General features: G+C 41.0%; 1 protein-coding gene across 4 annotated transcripts in view; it reads right to left on the reverse strand.

Moving 5' to 3' along the window:
- Positions 1-25524, reverse strand: part of DPP6 (dipeptidyl peptidase like 6) — a 534726-nt gene that overhangs the window by 154277 nt on the left and 354925 nt on the right. For all 4 annotated transcript variants that reach the window (XM_088054737.1, XM_088054745.1, XM_005527745.3 and 1 more), the window contains exons 2-3: positions 12411-12525; positions 4839-4937 (exon numbers count right to left, since the gene is read on the reverse strand). In XM_088054737.1, coding sequence (XP_087910863.1) covers positions 4839-4937; positions 12411-12525 — 214 coding nt within the window. The remainder of the gene's footprint in view (positions 1-4838; positions 4938-12410; positions 12526-25524) is intronic.

Genomic DNA, 25524 nt, shown 5'->3' on the forward strand with positions numbered 1-25524 from the left:
CTGAGTGGCAGGTTTCCAAATAACTGAGACATTTCTGAAAATGTCATATGAAGCCTCCTGCTAATTTACTCATTATTCCTCTTCTCATAAAAATAAATATTATTTTTCCAATATTGCAGGCGAAGTGAGTGGGCAGGGACCTTAGAGAGAAGGGTTTGATTTTCACAATTTTTAGGTTCCTGTGACTCTAAGCATGTCCTTTGCTGTCCTGTACCTCAGTGCTCCTCACCTCAATATATTGTGCTCTTCGTTTCAACCTTGATTCTTCCCATTTGGCTACAACCCCTCGGCAAGGATTGCCTCCCCAGGTGTGTCCAGTGCCTAGCCCAAGGAAAATGCTCTCCTAATTAAAACCTCCAGTCACTTACCTACAGCCTAAAATCCTGACAAGAGCCACTGCTAAATAAACTGTCTTGCAGGATGCCTACAGCAAGGCTGGAAAAACATCCTCTAAAAAGTAATGACTGATACGCTGCACCAAACTCATTCAATAACCTCTGTCAGGATACTGGAGGCTGCTCTGATGTTTTCTGTCTAAAACAGCATCCAAGTACTTCCAAAGTGGGAAAAACTATTTGCCATTTAAGTACAAAGAAGATTAGCCTAAATCCCCACAAGGGGCATAAGCAGCTCAGTCTTCACTGCTTCCTTTCACATGATGCTCTCTCCCCACGAGGAAGGAGCGCTCCCAGGATGCTGGGGGTCACAGCTGGCAGGAATCACTGCAGCTCGAAAGGGACACAAAACCAGAATGCATGACTCAACTGGCTTCTCAGGCCAGGTCTAAACAACAGCTATGAATTGTTGTTTATAGAGGAAATCAGATGACTGAGCTGCTCTTCAGCACAAAATGACAACACATTTCTTTATCCTGTTTTCTGTTGAACATTACAAGAACGTTGCACTTTTTGAGCAATGAGCTTTGAGCTTTTTAGAAACCTGAGCTAAACTGCTGTGTGAGAGAAATTACAGGAAAAGCCAGTAATTGGGAAGCCTAATTACAAGGTAATGTGGTGCTCATGAGCAGAACTGCTAAACAATTAGGGTCTAGACTAACAAGTAGCCACCTGTCAGCTGGGAGAGGGCTGACGAAAGGCCGGCACAGGACACTCCTGGCAGGCTATGGAGGAGGATATGAAAACAAGGAAATGTTCAAATACTATATTTAACATACACAGTATGAAAAGAGCCACTGATTGGAGTTCATATGCTTCTTAAATATATCGGCAATATAATTGTAGTTGTACAGGAAAGGGAAGTTCAGCACAGAGTGAGAGGCATGGAGCGATGAGGAGAAGATTACAGGAGGTGTGGGATGAATGGGGCTGGAACAGAGACACAGATTATTTCCACTTGGATTGCTGGATAGGAGGGTGCCAATTAATCACCAGCAGAACCCCAAACTTCCTGTACTTCACTGCTTTACACCTACTATAGTATAACATACATGCCATGCTGCCGGGAAAAATCAAACCTTCACAATAAAGTCAGCATTTACTCACACTACAGGAAAACCTAACAAATAGCAGTGGATACAGAAATAAGCTCCGGAGCAATCCATTCTAGTCAAAGAATCACCAACTCACAGAATGGCCTGGGTTAGAAGACATCTGAAGATCAGCCAGTTCCAATCCCTGCCATGGGCAGGGACAGCTTCCACTGTCCCAGGTTGCTCAGAGCCCCATCCAGCCTGGCCTTGAACACTTCCAGGGATCCAGAGGCATCCACAGCTTCTCTAGGCAGCCTGTTCCAGTGCCTCACCACCCTGACAGTAAAGAATTTATTCCTAATAGCCAGTCTAAACCTGCTGTCAGTCAGTTTGAAGCCATTCCCCCTTGGCCTGTCACTTTGTGCTCCTCTCTGGATCACTCTTAACAGAGCCAAAGACAACAGTGGTCAGGGCAGGAGAAGGCAGATGCTAATTAAACAAAGTATTCTTTCCTCTCCCTAAAACAGTGGATAAAAATGCAAACTGAAATTTGAATTTACAGCAGCATCACAAAAATTGTAAAATGTTCAAATTTACAACTTTGCCACACCTCTCACTTTGTGCAAGTAAATTTAATTGCAATTCCAATTTAAAAAAAATGTAAATATATCCACAAATGAGTCACAAGTTGTGATTGAAAGCTGAGACAAAGCCTGTAATCTTTACACTGGAAGTGTATTTATGTCAGCTTTGAGACTGCTTCTTTTCTTTTTTGCTAGGTCCTTTAAAATCAATAGAATGACACAAAGCTATTGAGTGAGGAATATGTTGTTTTTCCACATGCCCACTGAGAATCAAGAAAATACTTAAGTATGAGCTCATTGCATCAATTTTGTGGAATTTTCAGCACACTTTTAAGTGTGACCTTGAATATAAATATTTTCTTTATTAAAACACTTGCTCTAAGACTCACTCTAGATAAAGAAAAAAACCTTCCTCATTCAGTGTTTGAATCATTCCCTTGCTTACTGGGAAGAACACAGATATTTTACTGACTGAATTATTTTGGCTGCAAATCCCTCAGATGATTAAAATACTCCTAAACATGCAGCATGCTTCATCTCTGGCCACTAGCCTCTTGTCTTCTGAAATAATGTAGAGGGAAAGGAAGGAAATAGAGCTCTGATGAGACAGGAGGACTGAATTTTGCAGAGCTCTGAATGACTGTGATATTTTCTGTGATGATGTGATTTCTGTGATGATTCACAGGAGAAGAAGGGAAAGGGCACACAACAGTTTCCCATTTATTTTATATTTATATACTTCTATTTTAACAACTGTGTGGATCCTCACAATGCATCAGCTAGGCTTGTAAGTTGTCATCCAATTGTAATATGCTATTCCCAAATATGCCATTTTTTCTTTTGCTAAGGCATTCCAGCAATCTTGTTATACTAAGTTAATTAGTTTGGCTTTGGCATTTTTGGAGTCTTTCATTTGCATACTGAAAAATAAGAGACCAATAACAACATGTGCTTAGGAATCTGGCTACTGGTCTTTCATCTTATTCACAATTTCACCGCTTAGCCAGCTTTGAAAACTGTGAAAAATCCAACTATAATACAGAGAAGCAATTAATGTTGTAAAATGGCTCTGGGTCCATGGATGAATGACATTGTAGATCAGCATCTTGCCCTTAAATGCTAAGTCACCCTTGGGAAAATCTGCAGGGTATCTCTTTTAATACATTTATCTATTTAGATGTATTAAAATCAGTGTCAGTGTTTGTCAATATCAAAACAAGTGAGTAACTACTTCTAAAATTTCTGTGTATGTTTTCACAAGATGTCTTTGTGTTTTGTCCCTTACAGAAACAATATTGTAGTAATTTCAGAGGCAAGACAGCACTGGAGTCATTAAGGGTACATGAGAGGACAGAGATGGATTTTAAAATACTCAAGATCAGAATCCTAATAAAAGTTTATATGACTTTAGTATTTGACCATAATTGAAAGAGCAAAGGAAATGCTATTTTTTCACAGCAGACTGCAGTTGTGGAGAACAAGCCTTATGTCCACATAGAGTGATACTCATCAGTGAGGGGATATTATACCAGGTCTGTGGCAATAATTCATTCTCTATTCCTGGAAAAGTTTAGTTAATTGTTTGGAATTCCCTCCACTATGCTCTATTTGATATACTCCAGCAAATAAAGAAAATAGCAGTCAAAGTCTCAATAAAACATATTTTTCTTCAATAAAGCCATCAGGATATCTGTGTTTAAAGGAAAAGGATGCTAGAAAAAAAATCGGGAACTGCAACGCAGCTATTCCCATCATCATCATTCCCAGAAAGTGGATGTAGGAAGCACCATTCCCATGGAGAGCAGAACCTGGAAACAGCTCCTGCACTCTGGCAGGTGTGTTTGTGAAGGTGTTTATTGTCTGCAACAGCTTTCCCCTCTATTTGAGTGGGTGGCAGCACTTGCAGCTGGGGAATGTGTTAATTCAGCACTACCCTTTAACACTCTCTCTTTTCATTACAGGTATTAAAATTGTTCCCAATGGGCACAGCAGACAAGGAAGGCTAAACACGAGGAAGGACTTGATCCAGCTCCCCATTTAATTCAAAAGAAAAGCTAATAACTTCCATGATAATAGGAGTTGGACTGGAACTCAATTGAACAGCACACCACAAATCATTGTATTCTCGCCAAAGCTTGTTCTGACTGTGGCAATTTCCAGTGAGAGCTGGAATCTACATCCCCCAAAGTAGCTCCACTCCAGCAAACCCAACATGCGTTAATTCAAGTATTACTTGGCTTTCCCCTGGCTGGAAAATGTAAGGCAGCAGAGGATGAAAAGAGCACATGGCTTGTGTGCAAGCCCCAGCCCAGATGCTGCTGGACCACTGTTTGCCTGTTGTTTAGCATTGCTTCACCTCTCTGCTAGGAGAAAAACAGATTTGATGTTTTGTTTGTGGTAAAAGAATCACTGCTGTTGCTCCATCCACATCTTCCAACCATGTGTTAGATCACTCACTATGTCTTGGATGCTCTTGGAGAAAAAGGCTGTAGTTTTCCATGCCTATCTATGAGCCCACTGGGCAGCCCTAGATAAAAAGTTAGAACAGTGGTGTTTGCGTGTTTAACAGGAGGAAAACTGGAACAGGAATTTGAAGGTTGAAAATAGGAATTTGAGGGCGGGATTCTGGGCAAACAGCTCTCAGTGCTGGAGCTAGGAGGTGGACAAGGTGATCCCCAGAGGTCCCTTCCAACCCCAAACAGTCCTTGATCCTGCAATTTCAGGAGCAACATAAGGAACTGGAGGAATTAAAAATGACATAAAAAAGGCAATGGCCAGGGAGCAAGGAAGCAAAGCAAAGATACTACAAAGTGCTCAGAGCTCACCAGTTATCCATTTAGCCTCTGGGTCATGAATCTTAAAATCATCACTGAAGAGATCTTCCACTGTTATCTTCTTCTTCTGAGACAAGCTGTTATCTTCAACTGTAAAACATTCAAAAATAAACTAACATTAATTCAACTTTGAGATGTATCTGAAAGCAGGGAAACTGTGAGTAGTGATATGTCATATCTCATTTGGAAACAGCCCACATTAAGCTTTGTGTCACACAGAAATCCCTTCCCAATGTCAGTGTTATAAATGGTTCACTAACAAAACCCTCCTTGCTATACATGTCTGGTCTTAACAACTACAAACAGACCAAGAAATGGTCCAAACCACACACTACTTTAGTAAGTACTTTATTTTAAATTGATTTTTTATTTTATTTTATTTATTTATTTTAAATTTTATTTAGAGTATTTAATACTTTAAATAATTTAAATACTTTAATAAGTACTATATAAATGAAATATTTTTAAATACTTTTAAAAACTATTTGAAGTGGCCAATTTTTTACAGTTTATATTTTTATTTCCTTATAAATTTTAACATAAAACCATAGCTGGAAAGGTGTTTGACCTTATAAGGGCTCATACAGATTACTTCCGAAATTCACAAAAGATATTCCATGGCAATCAGACATTTGGTTGCAGAAATATTTTTGAAAAGTCTATGAGACATAACTCTTAATCCTTAGGTGTTCATAGCTGGCACAAACTATTTTTAATTTTTAGTGAAAGGATGTATAGTTTCATTTGTAAGCATGGCAATATCAAAGCTGAAAATTTTAGAGAAAAACCAACAACTTTGAATACCCAAAAAATTTTGATTAATATGTTCCCTATTTCCTTTCCTCCCATCAACTGTAATTTTTTTTTTTTGTTTTGACAAGCAGTCGCCCTCTATGAAAAATTTGTTGACAACATTCAATTTTTTGACAAAATAATATTTTCATGGAAACCCTTCAGTCAGCTTTAAGTACAGTTGCTCTTTTAAAGAAAAGAGGAGGCCACATTCTGAGTATTTCCACAGCAGGAATGTGTATTTCAGCATCTTTCCTCATGAGAGAATCCTCATGCCTGAGGTTTATTGGCAGCCTCAGATATCTCTAATATTGTTTAGTGCTAAACTTACACTGCACATTTATGATTAGAAAAGTGGAATCAGACCCTGAAGGTACTAATTTGTGGAAAAGTCTTCTTTGCTATACTAAATTCAAGGCCCTGAGCTACCTGGGATGACAGAAAAATACCTATCAACAGTGTTTTGTTCCACTAAAAGGTGTTTCAGAACAAACTTTCACTTTTACCAAATTAAATTATATTCTTCAATGTTCATATTTTTCCCTAGTCTGGCTGAGACTTCAACCACACTGTTCACTGTGGATTCCAAATACCAGAACCCATTAATACAAGTCCTCAGCCAAATCCCTCTGTGTGACAGCGCTATGCCAAGTTATTCTGCATAATTTTATTTATTAAAATAGAAAATATAGGTGACAAGGACCCCAGGATATCATTACAATTAATTTCACCGTGGTGCAAGTCCCCAGAACTGGATACCCAGGGAGGTCAGGTGGGGCAGGAGCCCCCACACAGCCCTAGGGCTTGTTCCTGTTCCAGGAGATGCTTCCCAAATGCCCTCTGGAAGAACACAGGCACCCTCTTCTCCCCATGAGGGCACAGGGACAGGCACAAGCAAACCTCTGTGCTGGAGACTTAGGAAGAAGCAAGGTGGGAAGCCCTTCCTATTCCTCCTTTTTGTGCAGGATGGGGACAGGCAGTTTGGGAGCTGCACCATCTCTGGTCCTGCACAGCACTGCAGCTCCTGCTGAGGAACAGCAGGAAGAGACAGAGGCAGCACCTGGACCTTGCACACTTAAGAACCTCTTTGAGGGATGAGGTGAGATTCCCTTCCTGCCCTCTGCCTTGGGCTGTAAGAGCTGCAACAAGTCCTCGGCTGGGCCATGGACTACATTCACCTCAGCCACAGAGCTGGGGGAAAAACACAGAAACTAAATAATAAATCCATCTGTGAATTTTAGTAATACAAAAAAAAATAATATTTACTGACCTCTCCTCTAACAGGCAGGTAGGTCAGAGGGCTTTTTAAGAACATCTGCTCCATTCATCTGGCCCTAATGGAGACATTTATGGAGGAAGAAATGTGGGATCTCAGGCAAGCCACTCTGTCCTGAGCAGCAGATTCTAAGTGTGCCTCAGGGTGTCTAAAGCAGCAGTGGACAGGTTGTGCTGTCTACACCCAGCTGCAGGGACCTGGAGGCCACTTTGGGCTCATGGAAGGACAGGACTAAGCATGCGCCACCTTTTTCGTTTTGCATTCACATCCCCCTGGCCAGCAGATCCAGATGGCAGAGTGGCAGCCATGCACAGGGCATGGGGACTTGAGATCTGAGTGCCAAGTCACAAACCCAGCATCCAAACATCACAGCTCTGTCCTGAGGCAGAAATCGTGTCCATATTGGTTCTGATTCAATTTTAGAGGCGTGACAGGAACCCTGTGTTTGGGTTCATCTGCCTGCTCTTCCTCCTTGCAGTCAGTGCACCCAAACAATCCTGGGCTGAGCTGTTCATGTGGCTCTCCAGAACACAAAACCAACAAAGATCCTCCACAAATCCAGAAAACTCAAAGAGGAGCAAGGAGCTGTCCTCGCTGTCTGTTTTGCTTCTCTTTCAAGCTTTTTCTCAACTCCAGCCACGCTCAGAGGCTGCTTGATAGGTCAGAAGGGCACCTTTGGGTGCCCCCCTTGCTTTCCATCACAGCTGGTGCTCAGCTGGTGTCAGAAGCTTTCTTCACACTCCTCCTGGCCTGTTGTGCACTGCATGTGAGGGACAGTCCCCATCTCTCTGTGGCAGCACACCAGGAGCTCCTCTCCCACCTCAGCATACCTACTTGATCCCTGGGCAGACCTAACCCCTCTTTTCCCCCAGATGACCTCTCTGTACCCAAAAGGCAGTGGCCAGACAAGGCAGGCAGCCTTTCTCCCTCTTGTAATATCCCACCTGTTTGTAACGGGGTAAAATATACATTTATATGTAACTATGGCTAACAAATTGCTCTCCTGCACAGCTGGTCAAAGGATAGTGCCTTGCCCTGAGTATCACAAGAGCTACAAAGCTTTCTAGGCAATGCCTCTGACTGTCAGCAGCACGCTGGGAATTAATGCTATGCACTGGTAATAGTCATGCATTTGATGCAACTTATGACTACCAAAATGACTAGCTCAGCACCACTTCTGAGAAATGTTTCTTATGGATTTTGCAAAAATTTTAATATGGATTAGGGTGTACTTCCTTTTTTTTTCAGCTAAAAGGTCAGATTTGAAAGGAGCAAATGTGATGTATATCTCCAGAAAGCTTTAAATATCAGGAACAGATGTATGAAAAATCAGCCTCTTCCTAAGCACAATGTCTAATGGAATTTGGGAAGGCCTTATTTTATTCAAAATTTCTGTAGGACTGAATCCTCGTTTCAGCTTATAAATATATATATATATAAAATAGAAAAATATATATTAAAATATAAATAAAATAGATAAATATAGATATTTATATAAATAGATAATTATGAAATAATTAATAAATAAATATGAAATAATAAATAAAATATAGAAATATATTTATATATAGATATATAAATTAATAAAATATAAAATAATATGTCTATGATATATATTTATATAGATATAAATACCCAAACAATGGAATGGGACCTGCACAGGTGCCACATGCTGTGACAAATGAGGAGCTGCCAGTTAACAAAGGCTCAGGCCAACACTGTTATAATTTGTATAATTAATTTGATGTTTTTCAAAGGTGACTGAAATGGCAGGATTCACACACCATGAAACTGGAGAAGCTCAGCACAGGCAATGGTGTAGGTGTTGTGCCCCATAGTGTAATTAAATGTAAACTTCCACTAATTACTGCTTCTTTTGAGAATATTGGTCATCAAAGAATATACAAATCATAGAAATGTTGAGATGTTTTTAGGATTCTATAAAATAAGACATAAACATTAGCTAGTAATAGCTCACTGCCACTTTAATTACAGTGTCTGCTGAATGCCACGTCCACTGCTCCCAGTTTTTGTGCTGATCTTGGAGCAGGGTGAGTGACCTGACCCTGAGAAACCCAAACCAGTAGGGATTTCAGCCCTTCTGAATCCAGAGTTAAAACCTTTAAAGATTTTGGCTGATTTGAAAAATAATCTGGAAGAGACATACAAATCCTCCTTTTCCCCAATTATTAAATACCTTAATCATAATCTGCCCTGCTAAGCAAATCTTCCCCACTTCCCACTTTACCTGTTGCTCTTGACATTTCAGAAGACTTCCTGAGAGATGACCCAGGCTCTCCAGTATTAGACCAGGTTATGGGTCCAGGTAATCACTTTTCATGTCTGAGCATGGACTATATGCCTGGATGCTGCACTCTACCCCATATATGTCCAAAATCTGTCTGGAATCAGGCAGTGAATGATATTCAGCACTGGTTTGAAAGCATCTTTGCCTTTCATGCCTTGGTACTGCACTGCAAAACAGGCCTACATCCAGCACCAAAATACTGAGAGAAAAATGGATTCCCAGACAGAAAGAGGACTGAGAGAGGAAAAAGTAAGGATTCAGAGGTAAAATGCAAAAGGTTATTTGTACTGGTGTGACAGAATCAGGCTGGACTCCAACAATATCATTAGAAGGAAGAATTAAAAACATTTGAATATCCTCAGGTACTACAACCCATGCCAGACTGCATCACCCCCTTGCAGGCTTTTGCAGTGAAGAGGAGATTTTGTTTGGTTGTTTTGTTTATTTCCTGATGTCACTCATACCTGGCAGTTCCCCCTGAACATCCACAGAACTGCTCCACCTCCTTCCTTCGCTGCACTCCTGCCCCTTCTTCACCTCTTGTTCACATATCCATCACTTAATTTTCAGTTTGACTACCAAAAGATAAACATTTCTTCTTCCAGAGAACTATTTTATGGCAGAGAAATGCAGACTCTGCCTCTCCTTTTGGACAGGATCTTCTACCCTCCCCACTCCTACATTGCTGGGACATGCTATGCCCAGTTGGGATTAGCAATGTGATATTTTCACATTTGTCAAACCAGTCTCAGAGTCCCACTTAGCCCATGAAATGAGCCTCCTGATCCCTTCTGTCACAGCCCAACCTCATAACAAGTTCCAGTGGCTTAGAAGAAGACTGAACTCAGCTGCGGCCAAGCCACAGCAGCAACCTAAACTCTGTAATTTACCCTTGGCATAGTCTCACCATGAAGCACTTTGGATCCATAATAAAAACAGGAGCAGTACTGAGCTCAGAGTTTTGTCTGTACATGTAGAACACAATTCTGAAACATCAACAGGGGAAAAAAGCAACCCAAACCCAGCTTACCAGCAGATCAGGTAATTAGAAATATCAAAAAAAAGGAATGGAAATTTCAGCACAGAAAATGACAGAATATGACTTCGCATATTCCTAAATTTTAATCACGGAGACCCTCTCAGCACTGTTATCTGGAGGTGCTGGGTATATAATAAAAACTGTGTGATTTATATGTGTGCATGTGTGTGCACACACACCCCAAAAGGAGGATGTCTTTGTGCATGCATATAAAATATATATATATATATAAACAAATACACTTTTGAATTTTATTTGTAACTGAATGTGAGTATTTCAAGAAGGAGAAGAAGGAGGACCCTGGAAACAACAGGCCTGTTAGTGACATCCCTGTGCCTGGTAAAATCATGGAGAAGATTATTCTGGGAGATATTGAAAAACACCTAAAGGAGAATTCAGCCATTGGTCACAGCCAGCAAAGCCTCAGAGTCCTGCTTATCAAACCTGATTTCATACCATGACAGGGTAACCCACACTGTCCATCAAGGCAAGCCAGTGGATTTAATGTTTTTGGATTTTGATGGAAGTGACACCCATGGTCCCATCTAGGCAGTGCCTTAGCTTCAAGAGAACTCGTTGAGACTCACAGGTATGGACTTAGCAATCCAGGCTTTCATGTACATCTTTGAAAAGTCTGTGCTTCTGTAAAATTGCAAGCAACATTTGCATCCCTAATAAGTTGTGCCTGATGTGAGTGTGGTCCACACACCATGCCCCAAAACATCTCAGAGTTGAACACCACTGTCCAAAGATGTTGAATCTGAACACCAGCAAAATTAATTTAATAAATGACCTTTAATTAAGTGTAACCTTAATTTCATTACATCATTATTCTGGCATGACCACATGGTACTTAAATTTGCATTGAAAACTTCAGGATAACATTAAAAAACTGAATATGGCATGAAAATAAATAACTAAAACAAAATGTACTGATTGTTTCACTCATTTTCAAAGTAACTCAATGCACTCCTGTATTTCTTCGTTTGTCACTACCTCCAGTTCCTCACACAGCAGGACTGTGGGATAAGAATTTTTTCAGGGAAGATGGCCTAGACCTGCTGGACTGCATGTATTTTGCAGGTAATGAGCTGGAAATTTTTGCCCCATAATTTCTGTCTCATTTTTCTGCTTCACTACCCTGGGCTCTTCCACTTTGATTTCTCTCTTGCCTCCATTCTGCTCCTCAGCTCTGTGCTCTCTCTCCTGCTGCTCCCTGGATTCTACAGCTCACATGTACCCATCCAAGGAGGAGTTCCTGTTCTTCTCCTCTACATCCCTAAGCAGGGGACCTTTGCCTCCCCCTGTGTTTTGTAGCTCCTCACCCTTTCTGACACTGAATTATTTTTTCTTTGTCTGTCTCTCATTTTGTTTGTCTTTTCATATTCAGCTCACAATCTTGTCAGTGCTGCAAAGGCGTTTTATTTCTACTCCCTAAGTAGGCCTGGAAATTTACAGGGCTGTATAAATACATAATAATCAATAATCATAATGACACCACATTAAAATTCAAGCCTACAACATCAGCAGCTACTGTAAAAGAAGTAATTTACAGAGGTTATGTGCTCAGAACTTTGCTGAAACTTGGTAAGGGGATTAACTTGAAGAATTCCTTGTTGGAAAGTTACTAATTATTTGCTGTGGGTGATTACTGTCTGGTGTATCATTATCTGCAATTTGAAAACACTGTGATCTCAACTAAAAATCAATCCAGTGAATGGGATGGGATTTAGGAGCCAAGGCATAGGCATCCAATGCCATTTCCAATGGTCCAGGATATGACACTCAACTGGCAACTACTGCTCCACGTGGACACGAATTTCAGGAGTTCTGTGCCCTCACTGACTGCCCTATGTGGGTTCCTCTCCTACCCCGGCACATCTAAAATGACATTCCCCATCCATGTTTAGGCAATCGAGTTCCAGACTTGTGCCCTCAGGTCAGCAGCCCTGATCTTTGAACTGAAATGTAAAACCTTAAAACAATCTACCTAAGAATGGCCTTGAACTCAGCATCACATTGAGATAAAGTGAGGAAGGAGGATTCCTTTGATCTCAACTTTGCAGTTAGTTTGTAATCCCTTTACTCTCGGAAGTCTAAAATTACAGAAGAAAAACAGACTGGAAGCGAGTTAAAGGTTATAAATACCTGGTGTCAGGAGTATGACAGAGGTGACAATCAGCGAGCAGATAACGAGAATAACAAGTAAGGCAATTGCAATTCCTTTCCAGTTTCTTTGAGGAGGATTACTCCCCACCAGCTCCTAGAAACATCAAAAGAAGATGAACATTTAGCAAAGGGCACTTAGACAAGGAAACGAGCAGAGAATCCAGACAGCAATGTACGTCCGCAGAACTGCAGCCTGCGACCACGGTGGGTGACACCCTTGAGCCAAAAACAGTTCACACTCTTATAGCTCATGGTGGCATTAACTGAATTCATCCCAAATAATTACACAGCAAATAAATGCAGTGAACCCACAGGTGGCTCAGCAGTGGAACCCACACTCCCCATCACCTCCTGGCACACAGGCACCAGCCCCCATCCCAGCACTCATCCAAACTCACTCATCAACACCCATTTCCTAACAACCCTCATTAAGTCTGGGAATGAGGAGCTTTACAGTAACCTTCAAGAGACTTTCATAATAAGATGTCAGAGAAGCATACAGGAAGATAAATAATTCACAGGGGCATGCATAGAGATAAAAACCAATAAGGATATCCCCCTGGTGAACTTTCCTGCCTTCCCAGAAAACATGACATCTCCTCAGGGCATACTGTGTGCACTCCTAGGCTGGTAGGTCTGAGGAACTGAAGACAGGTTTCTTGTCTAGCATATACATTAAATTTAATCACATCCTTAAAACTTCAGAATAAAGCTCCATCACCACTCACTGATTAGCTCTGACTGCACTGAGGTTGCACCATATGTTCTGCCTATGATGTATATAGAACCCCTGCTCTCAGGACTGAGGTTTTATGAAGCACTGTGCTGGCATTCCCAAGATCTTAAAAATTTATTGCACTTTCATGTGTTTTGCTGGATTCCTCTTAGCATTTTGCACTATATGTGATTTCATGCAAGCATTGAAGCACCCACAGGAGCTGTATGAAATATTAGTGCACTTTTCTGGGAGGCTGAATTCACTCAAGGGATCTGGTCTCACAGCCAGAACAACTCTGGATGCTCCTCCTCCTTGTGAAACTCATCTATTTAGGTTTTTTGCCTCATTTCCTTTAGTATGAGGGATGGTGTGTCTAAAACAGAGCTGATGGTACTTCTTTAAAAGACTATTTTTTTTTCATTTTAAATTTTTTATGAAAACAAAAAGCTTTCTAGTAGATTAGGTTCTTCTGTTATTCCGAGTTTGCTTTACTTCTGTTTCTTATACACAGCAGCAAAACTGGAAGAGGGAGGTCAGGCAAACCTCACAGTTTTGTTTTCAGAAGATTCCAGGAAATATTTTTCATTCTTTCCCTAGAATTCATTTTACAGAAAAAGATAATGTCTAGGCTCACTTTCTACGTGTTTTGGGATCTAGCCACTACAAAAGCTATAAATCTGCAATGGAAAGCCAAGTTTGAGGCATTAAACAGCTGATGTACTCCATCATTTATTCTAATTAAAGAAAAGACATGAGGCTTCTCTTCCTTCTGGCAAAGAGGAGTAGAGGTGAGCAAACCCTCCCCTCCTTCTCTACCCCTTGTTTGTACTTGGCTTTCTATTTAAAATGAAAAATAATTAGAAGGAACAAATTTATAGTTTACTATGGTTACTGGAGAAAAATTTGAAAAGTAGGTCAGGAGTTTTGAGGAATGCCATTTTTGCAACAAGAAAGGAGAACAAATACTTCCATTTCTACAGATTAGTTATCCTAAATATTAATACAAATGTTAATCAATTTAGTCCTCCAACACCACTTCTAGGAAACTGTTGTTCTCAAATTTTCATGTGATGCAAAAAGGCACAAAAGACACTCTGTGGCTTCCCAAGGGAGGGAAATTTATAAATAAGCCAGAGAAATAATGCAGGGCTTCTTATTAAGTGGCAGGAATATTCTTTCTTTCACCGTAGCATACAGGGGGGGTCTAGAGAGAAACAGGAGAACTGTGGAGAAGCAGATGAGAAACCCAGCCAAGCCCTGAGTGTCTTGGGACAGAGGTAAAACACTGACAGTGTTACAGAACTGATGGCAACAGTCATAGTCCTGAAAACAACATTACACTCTCACCACAAATGGTCAGAAGTTCTAAAATTGAAGAAAAAATCAGCTCGTGGACTTGAATAACATCTACAAACCCAGATTGTTGGAGTCTGAAATACCCCCACAAACCACTCGACACCAGATGTAGTTCAAGAGCTTCATAACACCTTGCATTAAGTGTGATTTCCCCATCCATGAGTCCCAGTGTGATAGAAATGCACACACATACTTGAGTGTTCAGGACAGCTGTACTTCCACTGAATCCATTATCAAGTCAATCCCATTAATTCTCCAGGTATTCAATCAATATTTCAGCAAAATCTCAACAAAAAGAAGGCTGTGAATGTCTAGTGTATCAAGAGGAGGAAAACTATTCATAAGCAAAATATTGGGGTTTAATACACTGCAAGGAATTAGAAAAGAACATTTTCACTTTTCAAAATTCCGCCAGGAAATTTCCCTTGGTAAAAGGTAAGGAGAGATAAATGACTTTTCAAAGAAAAACAAACAGCTTTATTCAGGACAGGTTTGGAAAGCTGTTCTTTTGTTCTCAGTCACTTGAAGCCTCTTCTGATGGAATAACTTACAGCAAAACTGCAGACACACCACACCATATTCATGGCAGCACTGACACCTCAGATTCCTGTCTGGATTTCTGTGCATTCCAGAGGGATGCTGCTCTGTCACTGTGGCCATCTTTTACCTCCAGGGGATTACAGCCCCACCAGCCTGTGTTACCCCCTGCCCTTGGCAGCAAATCCCCACCCTGCACTGGGGCTTCCCACCAGCATCAGCTGCTTGTTCACACTGCCCAGGGGAGCCTCTGTGCTGGGGACTGAAGCCAGGAAGGTGTTTAACTCAGCCCTAGGCAGGTACAGATTCAAGCACATAAATTATGTCCTTGAAGTGGCAGCTCAAGGGGTGAGTTTCTGGCACAGAGCTCAAAGCTGGAATTTGCCTGTTCCTGAGAGACCCAGAGACAGACGTGGAGACCTAAACCCACCAGCAGGCAGATGCCCCTTGTGTTAATCCTAAAGACACCAAATTTGGGTTTCATTCTGAAATCTGAGCATGTGGCACAAAGGGAAATACACCAAGCACATATGGTTTCTGCTCTGATGAAAAGAACATGAAAGAAAACATTGAAGTTGCTCATCAGGAGGAACCACCTCCTCTCTGCCTCACATGAAGCAGAAACACAACATCCTCATGACCTCTGCAATCAAGCTAAAGCCCTTCAGCCTGCTTTTCTCCTTCTCCTTTGCTGCTTGTTTTTCACCTCCTTCTTCATATTCCACGAAAACTAAATTGATTTTGGATTTGGAAAGTAAACCAGATGTTTCCAGGTTTTTACATAAGCACACTTCATTGATGCTGCATATTAAGAACTGCAAATGCTATCACTTACATCTTCATTTGTAATTGAAAAACGTCACTAGCCACCTGTGAAGTTGATTTTGGAACCATTAATCTAGACATCTACAGTATTTTAAGACTCTAAAATAAAGATCTATAGTGACATATTTTCATGCCTGTGAAAGAATCACTGTGTTGACATGTTATGGATGAAGGCTGGATGTGCTCCAACCCAAGATGCTGTCAACAAAATTATTTCTGGCATGTTTATTTGAAACCTGCCAAAAGCCTGCCAGCACAGTGGTCATATTACAGTAATACAATAGCTTCTTAAAACAACTCATCAAGCACCACTTCTTTTTTCTTTTTTTAATAACCATGTCTATATGGCTGAAGGACAATATAGACATCACTTGTCAAGTATAGGTATTACTTAATAAAACTTCTACATCCTGGATCAAAAATCTTTGAAGTATCAGCAGTGAGACAGTCATGGTTGGCCTCTTAGTCTTTTTCAACACAGAGCTGCCACTTTTGTGTAATAACAATAAATCCCAGGTGTGATATATGAAATATATACATTCCTTATACAGGTGCTGTATTTAAAGATTCCTTGCAGAAGCAGGTGACGCTGGGCCATGGAGACTGAGCTCTGGACTCAGTTACTCTGGTGTAAATCTGAAGCAAAAGATGAAAGAAAATCCAATAAATTAATGGTATGTAATAAAAGCAGGTGCAAGATGTTTTGTTGGCCTCAGAGGTGGCAGGATGGGGATTTATAGCAGTAATTTTGTAGTTTCCATACTCACTACTCTTGCAGGCTCTGTTTCTTGCTTCTTTTTGATTTATTTTTAATTTTTGACCTTAGATATTACACTTACAAACACAGCAAAGAAAAAATTCTTCTAACAAGCTTGTTAACACTATTAATTGAAAAATGTTGAATTAAAATTGAAAATTGAAAAATAAAATATACCTTTTACTCATGCCACCTGGTTCTGAATTAGGACTTCTGCCTAATGAGATGTGGGTGAGTGTGGTGTCTCTATCTGATAGTTTACCAAGTCCAGAATGTGGCACAGAATAAAAAGGTACAGGAGCACTGCTGTCCAAGACAAAACTCCTGTGAAGTTCAGTGGAAAAATAATCTTGCTGCTAATTAGTTCTTTACAATACAAAATTGCAGCAAATTATACCTGCTGAACAGTACAACAAATGAGCTGAGGAGTGGGTAACCCATACAGTTATTAGATTATTAACCTTATGTTGCAAAAAAAGAACCTCTAATTGCAATGATAATGGCAGTAAACTAGATGAATTGCAGTGGTTACAGCAGGAGGTTCACTGGGACTCCTGGTTATTCTGCTGATTGATACTGCATTACTGTCTCATCACAATCCTCCTGCCTGGGTCCTCCACTGCTCCCCTGCCTTAAACCCAGGATGGAGGTTCCTCATGGGCAGGAATCGTTTTTGATACCCCGCTTGGCACAGAGGAAACCTCAGTCACTACAGAATTTAGGAAGTATCATAGCACATATAAACAATAATAAATATGTAACTGCATCGTTCTCACCTCTGAAGTCAAGCTGAGTTACTTTTGCTTGGGGATATTTTATTTATTTTCTTTCCTTTCCTTCTCCTCCCTACTTGCCTCCCTGCCCTCTGCTGCTGCAGACCACCCTGAGCTGTGCTCCAGCTGGAGCGTGATGCTGAATAACAACCAGTTTCCAGATAGACACAGGGCCTGAGCCCGAGGCTACAGCAAACTTGGTTGTTCAGGTGCTAAAGGTGACACTTCAGAGTGAGAGGAATAAAAACTTGCTCTGTTTTTACAAATGAGGCATGCATGGCATGTACGTGGGCTTTCCTGCAAAACCCCAACAGAAAGAAGAGGGATTAAACCATCTGCCTGTTGTGGTGATGAAAGACAACTATGTTATGTTTTTCTTCATCTTCTGTTGATGCTTTTACTAATAGGGAGCAATGACTTCAGTAACAGTGAACATCTTTGCTGCCTACTCCCCAGCACTGTGAGACAAACCTTTTACCCTGCACACAATGCAGCACATTCTCCTGCACTGCACTTCTTGGAGGCTCTTTTATGAATGCCCTAAAGCCATTCTGTTTGGTTCCCTCTCCTCCCACCTTAATCTGCAAAGTGCACACGGGCAAATGTTCAGAGGCTGGGCACTAATGGGGTGCTTGAGAGTGAGGAATAGGCTGTACCCTACAGCTCCCCATAAAGTTAAACCTTGCATGTTTTATGCTTTGGTAGAGTTTTCAGTCTCACATGTTTCTATTACAAAGCCAACAGGAGAAAATGAATGCCATCTGCATCCCACACACCTAAGTGTAGCTTTAACAGATGACAAGTCTTCCACAGTTTAGAGCAGAAGGCACCAGATCCTCAGTTAGCATTGACTGACACAGATCATTGGCTCCACTGGAGCCAAGCCAGTCTGTGTCAGCTACAAATGAAACCTGGTGCTGTCACGAACTTAAAAGAAAAATAAATCCATAAAACTATTTAAATACAGTAATATCTGGAATTCCTAGCTGTTCTGGATTGCAGAAATGGATATTTAATAACTTCCCATCATTTTTATAGGCATTATGATGAAATGGTTTTGGATTACCTCCAGACCCTGCAGTACTAAAAGATTAATTTAGCATCTCTCTGTTTTGAACTGGCACTTCACATGAATTTTGTACCCAGGTTGAGTAACCACACTGCAACACCCTTCTACGCCCTTACAGTGTATGTAAATAAGCAGCACTGCCATTTGAAACATTCCCAAATTATTCCTAGTGCTTAGGGACAGAATGAGTCCATGGAACTCTGAAAATAAATAAGAACCTTGGAACGTGGACTCTGAAACCCTGCCAGAAGCCTGTTCTCAAGGTGACAAAATTCAAGCTGCAAACACCATCTGGACCTGTTGCACCTCAAGTGGTTCCAGCCAAAGGCACAGTCGTGTTCTGACCACAGCCAGGAGACAAGAGATGGCAATACTGCCCCTGTGTATGGCACAGGACATATGTGACTGCAGATACTTTTAGCCAAGAACTGTGCTGGCCTTGATTTAATGTCATTTTATGAATCTCCTCACTTTCCCCCCATTAGTTTGGTTCATTCTGGTGCTGTAACCCAGATGTTTTTATAGCACCTGGCACGGTGGGACTATGAATCCTCTCAGGGCCCCTTTAGCTGCTACTGTAATTCAAGTCATAATTATAAGATCCATTCCCAATACTGACAGAGCCCATAAAATCTACAGCATTTCTTTGATTTTATTTCAGTGTTTGATATAAGTACACACATTCACCTGCTAAAATGGAAGCAAATCATCTCCTGGAGTGAAATATCTGCCAGGGCCCCAGTAAAACTTGGTTTGATGCTTATGATTTTATGCCAGAGGAGTCTGTGTGTTCACCAAATCCATGAAAAGAGCAAATGCCATAGATTACATCACTGATCCCAGGACTCCTCTATGCCACAGCACTTGCCTAGCTCCAGTTTTCCCTCTGCAGTGCTCTGACAGCCTGACTCCCTCCAAGCTGAGCCACGACAGACACGAGCCCTGGGACAGTTCAGACCCATGCAGAAAGCATCTGCAAAGAGTGGTGTTGCCAAGGCATGCCAGGATGGCACCTCCCTACTCTACTTATTGAACAATTATGATCTCAAGAAAAGAAGCTTTCCTGAAACATTTGAGAGCCTGGAAAAACAACCTCTCAACTTTATCTCCTCTAATTCTAACAAAATGGCATTCTGCTTACATTTGTAAAATTACAATTTTTAGTGAAATTGTATTTCAGTAAAAAAAACCCTAAAATATCATTCAATTTATCACTCTGAAGACCAAGAAAGAATTTATGATAAGAGAAATAGTGAGGTGTTTAATCCCCCTAGGTAGAAAGTCAGCATTAAAAATTTTGTTCAATGTTCCATTTTATAAATTCCTAGGCTTTTTTATAATTTAGTTTACAAATAATTTGTTTCTAAATGGTACAGGAAGGAAAACATGAGTCAACCAAAGTTTAATTCCTAAATAACTTGCTTAGGAGCAATGTGAGGACGAGCTATGAAGACAGCCAAGGTTTGAGGTCAGAGTGCTGCAGAGACAGGGGAAGAGGAATATGAAATCCATATGTAGAGCTGGGGGGGAGGGAAAATGGATTTTACACAACTTATTTTCAAGCACCAGTTATTTACAGTTTTGAAAAAGACAAATTGTTTCATGCATGGATGCTTCAAAGACAATGGAATTGCATAATTTAGCATTGTACTAATATTTATATGAAAATGATAGTTATAATTTTACCTTTAAGGGATAATTTTACCTTTAATTTTCTGTTGTTTCTAGGATCAAATAATTTTTGCTATGTAGGTCTCTAACATTGCAGTATTTAGCCAAGATCTTAAATAAAATTATGGAAAGAATATTCTTCTCTGATACAAATTTTACCCCAGTCAAACAATGGAAAAAGAAGTGGGCCTGAATTTTACACAATACTTTTAGATAAAAAGACATTTGAAGGTGTGAGAGTAGGATCCAGAATGGAGGCTCTTCTCTCCCAGCTAAGTGGCTTTGTCCCCATCTGTACAGCCCAGAGTATTTCTTATACTCTGTCCCCTTCATCTCATCTCCTGAAAATGTCATTCCTGGTTTCACAAGTAAATACAAACCAGTAAATAAAGCCACCCAAAATCTGTTCTCTTGTCCCAGGGGTGATTGGCTGCATGCTCCTGTCACCCCAAAGCCAAACCCTTGAAGTGCAGCACAACCCTACCACAACTTCTTCAGCCAAACAGCCCACACTGTACACCAGCCTTTTCTGCAGCATTCCTGTGGCAGTCCTGCTGTAATGGGCCAAAACCCTGCCAGGGAGCACACTGACAAACCACACCAGTGGTCAGCTGCGCTTGGTTACCCCCACCCCTCCAGCTTACTTCATCACAGAACTCACAGAATTCACAGAATCACAGAATCACTGGGTTTGAGAGACCTTCAAGATGATCGAGTCCAACCCAGCCCTAACATCTCAAATAAACCACGGCACCGAGAGCCACATCCAATCTTTTTTAAACACATCCGGGGATGGTGACTGCAGCACCTCCCCTGGCAGACCATTCCAATATTTTATCACTGTTTCCATGACAAACTTTTTCCTAACATCCAACTTGTATTTCCCTTGGCACAACTTGAAACTGTGTCCTCTCGTTCTGCCAGCTGCTGCCTGGTGAAAGAGACCGACCCCACCCGACTACAAACACCTTTCAGGGAGTTGTAGGGAGTGATAATGTCAACATAGAAATGTAGCCCTAAACTCCATCAGTATCCCAAATCCAAAACTTTAGCATTAGTCCCCAACCCCCCACAGCTGTGTAATTCTTACACTTGAGGAAAATTGTTTGCTTGAGCCCGCACTGTTACTTACACAGAAGTAAAGAGAAAGGGACACAACTGCAAAATAACAGATTTTTATATATGTTTTATAATGCTGACTATTTCTTTCTGGCTAGCTACAACCTGTGCTGACACCCATGGGCATGACTTGGATGATGAGGCAGGAGGCAGAGTCCACAGGCTGTGAAACTGTCCTCAAAGCAGCTGGGAGACATCTCACTTCTCCCAAGGAGATTTGTTTCTCAGACATTCTTGAACCAGAAACAACTTCATGGAAATCCTGATTTGATGTTCATGAAGTTGCTTTTTTTATTTTTTTAAAAAAAGTTTTAACTTCCCCAGGCCTTTGTCCAGCACTTTCTTAGGACAGCTGTGGTTTGAAGAATGACTGCTCTTTGAAGGGTGCTTGGGCTCTTGGCATGAAATGCCAGCAGCTGGCTCAGCACCGATGCTGCTGTCAGGAAAAGCGACTCCAAAGTCTCCAAAGGTTTGTGACTCTTATGCTTGGTCTGTTCTAATTGATTTCTGTTTTTGCTGAGGCTCTCACAGCACACTACAAGGCTTTGCAAAATCATTTATTTTAATTTTCAGAACTTTATGGTTGACAGGAAACACAACCAACAAACATTAAGTCATTTTTCCTCGGGAAAGCAAGATGCCAAATTTCCCATACTGAGTTGTGTTAACTGCAGCACAACACCACAGCAGCGTGACTCCTTGTATAGAAAAAACACTTTTATTGCTCATTTTTCATTTGAAGGAGTTATCCTTAATTCAACACAATTCTGAAATTCAGAAAGTAAATTACAGAATGAAATGGAAACATCCACATTCCTACTCAAAAAAAGAAATTAAATTTAAAAAAAAGCAAAACTGATTGAGACACAAGTTGCAATGTTTTTTCCTCTTGATGATCTTGTATCATTTTACGAGGGTGACTGCCACCAGGGCCACCAGCAGTAAAACCACTGCATTATCATGATCATGTCTAATCTCCCTGAACAACTCATGTTACCATCTCAGGAACACTGACAAAAACACCTCTTCTCCTGAGTCATGCAGGTTGTTTATTAAAAAATTCAGGGATATTATATACTGAAATAAACATGCTGTAGGATTTTGAAAAGAGAAAAATCACTCATGCAGCCTCAATGACTTATGTGTGATAGTTTCATTGCATCCCATGGAGAAATGCCCCAGAGGTGGTAAGGAAAAAAGTGTCCAATAAAGAAGTTTCTTCTCCACACCTCAGCAGCCTGTTATTCTCACAAGAAGCAGGGTTTGGGTTCTGAAGTTGAAGGGTTTATCAAACACAGCACACAGAGCCATGGCCACATTTCCCTACAGAGATCAGCACAGCTTTGGAACAATTTGTGATCTAAACACACATTATAAAGGTCCTCTGTCTCCATCTCCCTGTCCATCTCACTCATTTTGCAAGACTTAAAGACATCCTGAGCTTGTGATGCTGCAGAACCTTCCAGCACTGGGTCTGAGCCCTCTGATGAGCCCTCTGATGCAAACAGCTCATTGCACCATACACGTGCCAGGGTCCTCAGAGCTGCTCATTCCCTGTGGCTCCACCAGGATTCAGGCACAAGAATACTCCTGAGGACCTCTGCCTTGGTGCCTCTTTTCACCTGATCTAAGTTAAAGGATAAAACTCCTCCAAAACTAATAAAAGAGTTCAGAAGTGATCAGACATGGAACAGTGAGACAGTAAATCACAGGGGCTGGAATACTGGTATTTTTAAAGATAGATGAGCATTAGCACAGCCAGGAATTCATTTACCATGTGAAAAATCTATTCAGAGCAGAATGGGAACTCTACCAATTAATACACTTCACAGATGTATCACTTCAATAAGCAGAGGTACAGGGATCATTTTTCTTTGACACACACCATAAGGGAATGAAAAGGTTAATGTAGTGTATGTGAGAGCATTTTTAAAAATCAATTTAAGGGAATTTTGTCTGATGTAAATTATGCTCTGGCACCAGGGAAAGCCATCAAACTCAAATTAACAAGAGGAACAAAAGAATTTAATCTAAAACTACATTATGACTGTATTGCTCATTGGTGCACACAAAAAAAATCAGCAACATACATTTCATTTTTACCTCCTTTGATTACAAAAAGGCTATTATCAGTGAAAAATAATGTTGAATCATAATTAAAAGCAGGACTCTCCCTCCTACCAGCCTGCAAAGCATAACATTTTCTGTACTTCAATATAGTCATTTTGGTTAGGAAACCCATTTGTCATCTCTCCTCACATTCACCAGACTGCGACCCCTCTACCTGCTCTTGCACACTTCTGCAGTCTCAGAAAAAGCAGGGTTTGGCTTCTGAACTCCAGACTTCCCATTCAGCCAGACCTGGCACTGGCCTTGCTGCAGCTGAAGGTGTGAGGCTTCACTGGGCTCATGGCATCTCTCTAGAAGATCTGAAAGAATTTTCAGGTTTCCACTAATTTTAACCAGCAGAAGAGCAAATGTCAGGTGAAATTCTATTTTTTCAAGAGATCCAAAAGAGTTCCTGTAACTTCATGGCACTGCCACGGGCTCTCCACTCCCCACCAATTGATTTACAAGCTATGGACTCTCCTCCCCCTCACAACTACAGACAGGGCATCCTCTCTACATGGAGAGGACACGGAGCAGGACAGTGACATTCGCTCTGAAAGCCACAGTCAAAACGTGTCTTTGAAGTGACACAGCCCCACACCGTGTCTCCCAAAATTATCACCCATCATAGCCCTTGTGCTTTTCTCAAGTGACATTTGCTGTCACCAAGCTCAGGAATCAAAAGGTGGCACCGAGGACTGCAAGATTTTAAGGCACGTTCTGCGTCAACAGAATGAAGAGAGAGCACGACACAACTGATCCGTGTTCTTATGCTGGCTGCTGTGCTGCTTGCCAAAAGATACCACAGCACAGCAAAGGAACAGACACATCCCATGAGCTGCTCAGGAGAAATCATTTTTCTCCCACGGCATTGGCATAAATACCTGCTTTGTTCCCCCTGTGTATTCAACTGCTTTCCACCACTGAAACGTCCCTCTGTAGAGAGCAGATAATGATGTAAAGAATCTCAGTTATTTGATCTTCATTCACTGCCAGATGAGGAACAGAGCCCATGGTTGTTTTGCTCTTGGCATTTTTGACCCCTGGAGTGTCCCCCATGTTGAGTATCAGACTCCACATTTCCCTGCCCATGTCTTCACAGTACCATGGGATTTTCTACCTCTACCTCCAGAAATTCCTCATCTGTTGGTAAATAATGGCAAGACCATATGACTATAGAAAACTGTAGTTTTTATGTCTGATGAGGGTGTTATGGACCATTTATTCCCTACTCTTACAGCTGGTTTGATCTATCACGGAAGGGACTGTCAAGCTGTATTTCTGGTTGCCAAGATAAAACACAAGGTTAAAATTGAACATGGAAAAGGAAGCAAGCCATGGTACTAGAAAAATTGCAGTCATTTTAATTACATGAATTTGGACAAGGGGTGTGAGGATCAAAGAAACCCAACCAAAACCAACTTGGCTTGCACAGATTCATTCACTGATTTGTATTGCTACAGAAGTGAAGTATAAATGCATATATACATATATATACGTGTGTGTGTGTGTGTGTGTGTGTATGTATAAAGACACAACTTTTTATCCCTGTCTTGTTATGGAAAAGCAGAGGCTCACCCTTTACACACTTAGCCTTGTGGCAGAAGTAATTTCTTTTTTATTAATTTTTTATCTCCTTTGACATGTGAAATAAACTGTCCTTCTGTAATGCTGAGTGGAGCTGGGCTTTGGCTTCTCTGCAGGAACAGCTCACAAGTCAATAGCTGCAGCCTCCTCCCTGCCAGGTGGGACAGGCAGCAGTGGAGAGCAGCAGCATTTTCACCACCTCACTTAATCCCTTCCCCATACGGTCAGGGACTAGGACTAGTGAATAATTAATTAAAATATGTCTGATCAGAAGTTCAAAAGAATCAGAGGAATTGAAGTAAAAGCCAATTATTTTTACTTTTTTCCCCTCCTCTTTTCTTTCTTTTTTTTTTGCCATGGGCTTCTTTGGGTTCACAGGGAATAAAAAGGCCCTTAGAGGTTGTGTACTCCAAATCCCTGGAGGTGTTCAAGCCCAGGCTGGATGGGGCTCTGAGTATCTTGGTCTAGTGGAAGGTGTCCCTGCCCTTGGAAAGGTGTTTGGAAGGAGATGGTCTTTAAAGTCCCTCCCAATCCAAACCATATTCTAAATATGAAAGCTGGCCCCACCCCTA

This window comes from Pseudopodoces humilis, chromosome 1, assembly GCF_049639895.1.
Source record: "Pseudopodoces humilis isolate 2021_Gansu_Grassland_sample_001 chromosome 1, ASM4963989v1, whole genome shotgun sequence".
NCBI lineage: Eukaryota > Metazoa > Chordata > Aves > Passeriformes > Paridae > Pseudopodoces > Pseudopodoces humilis.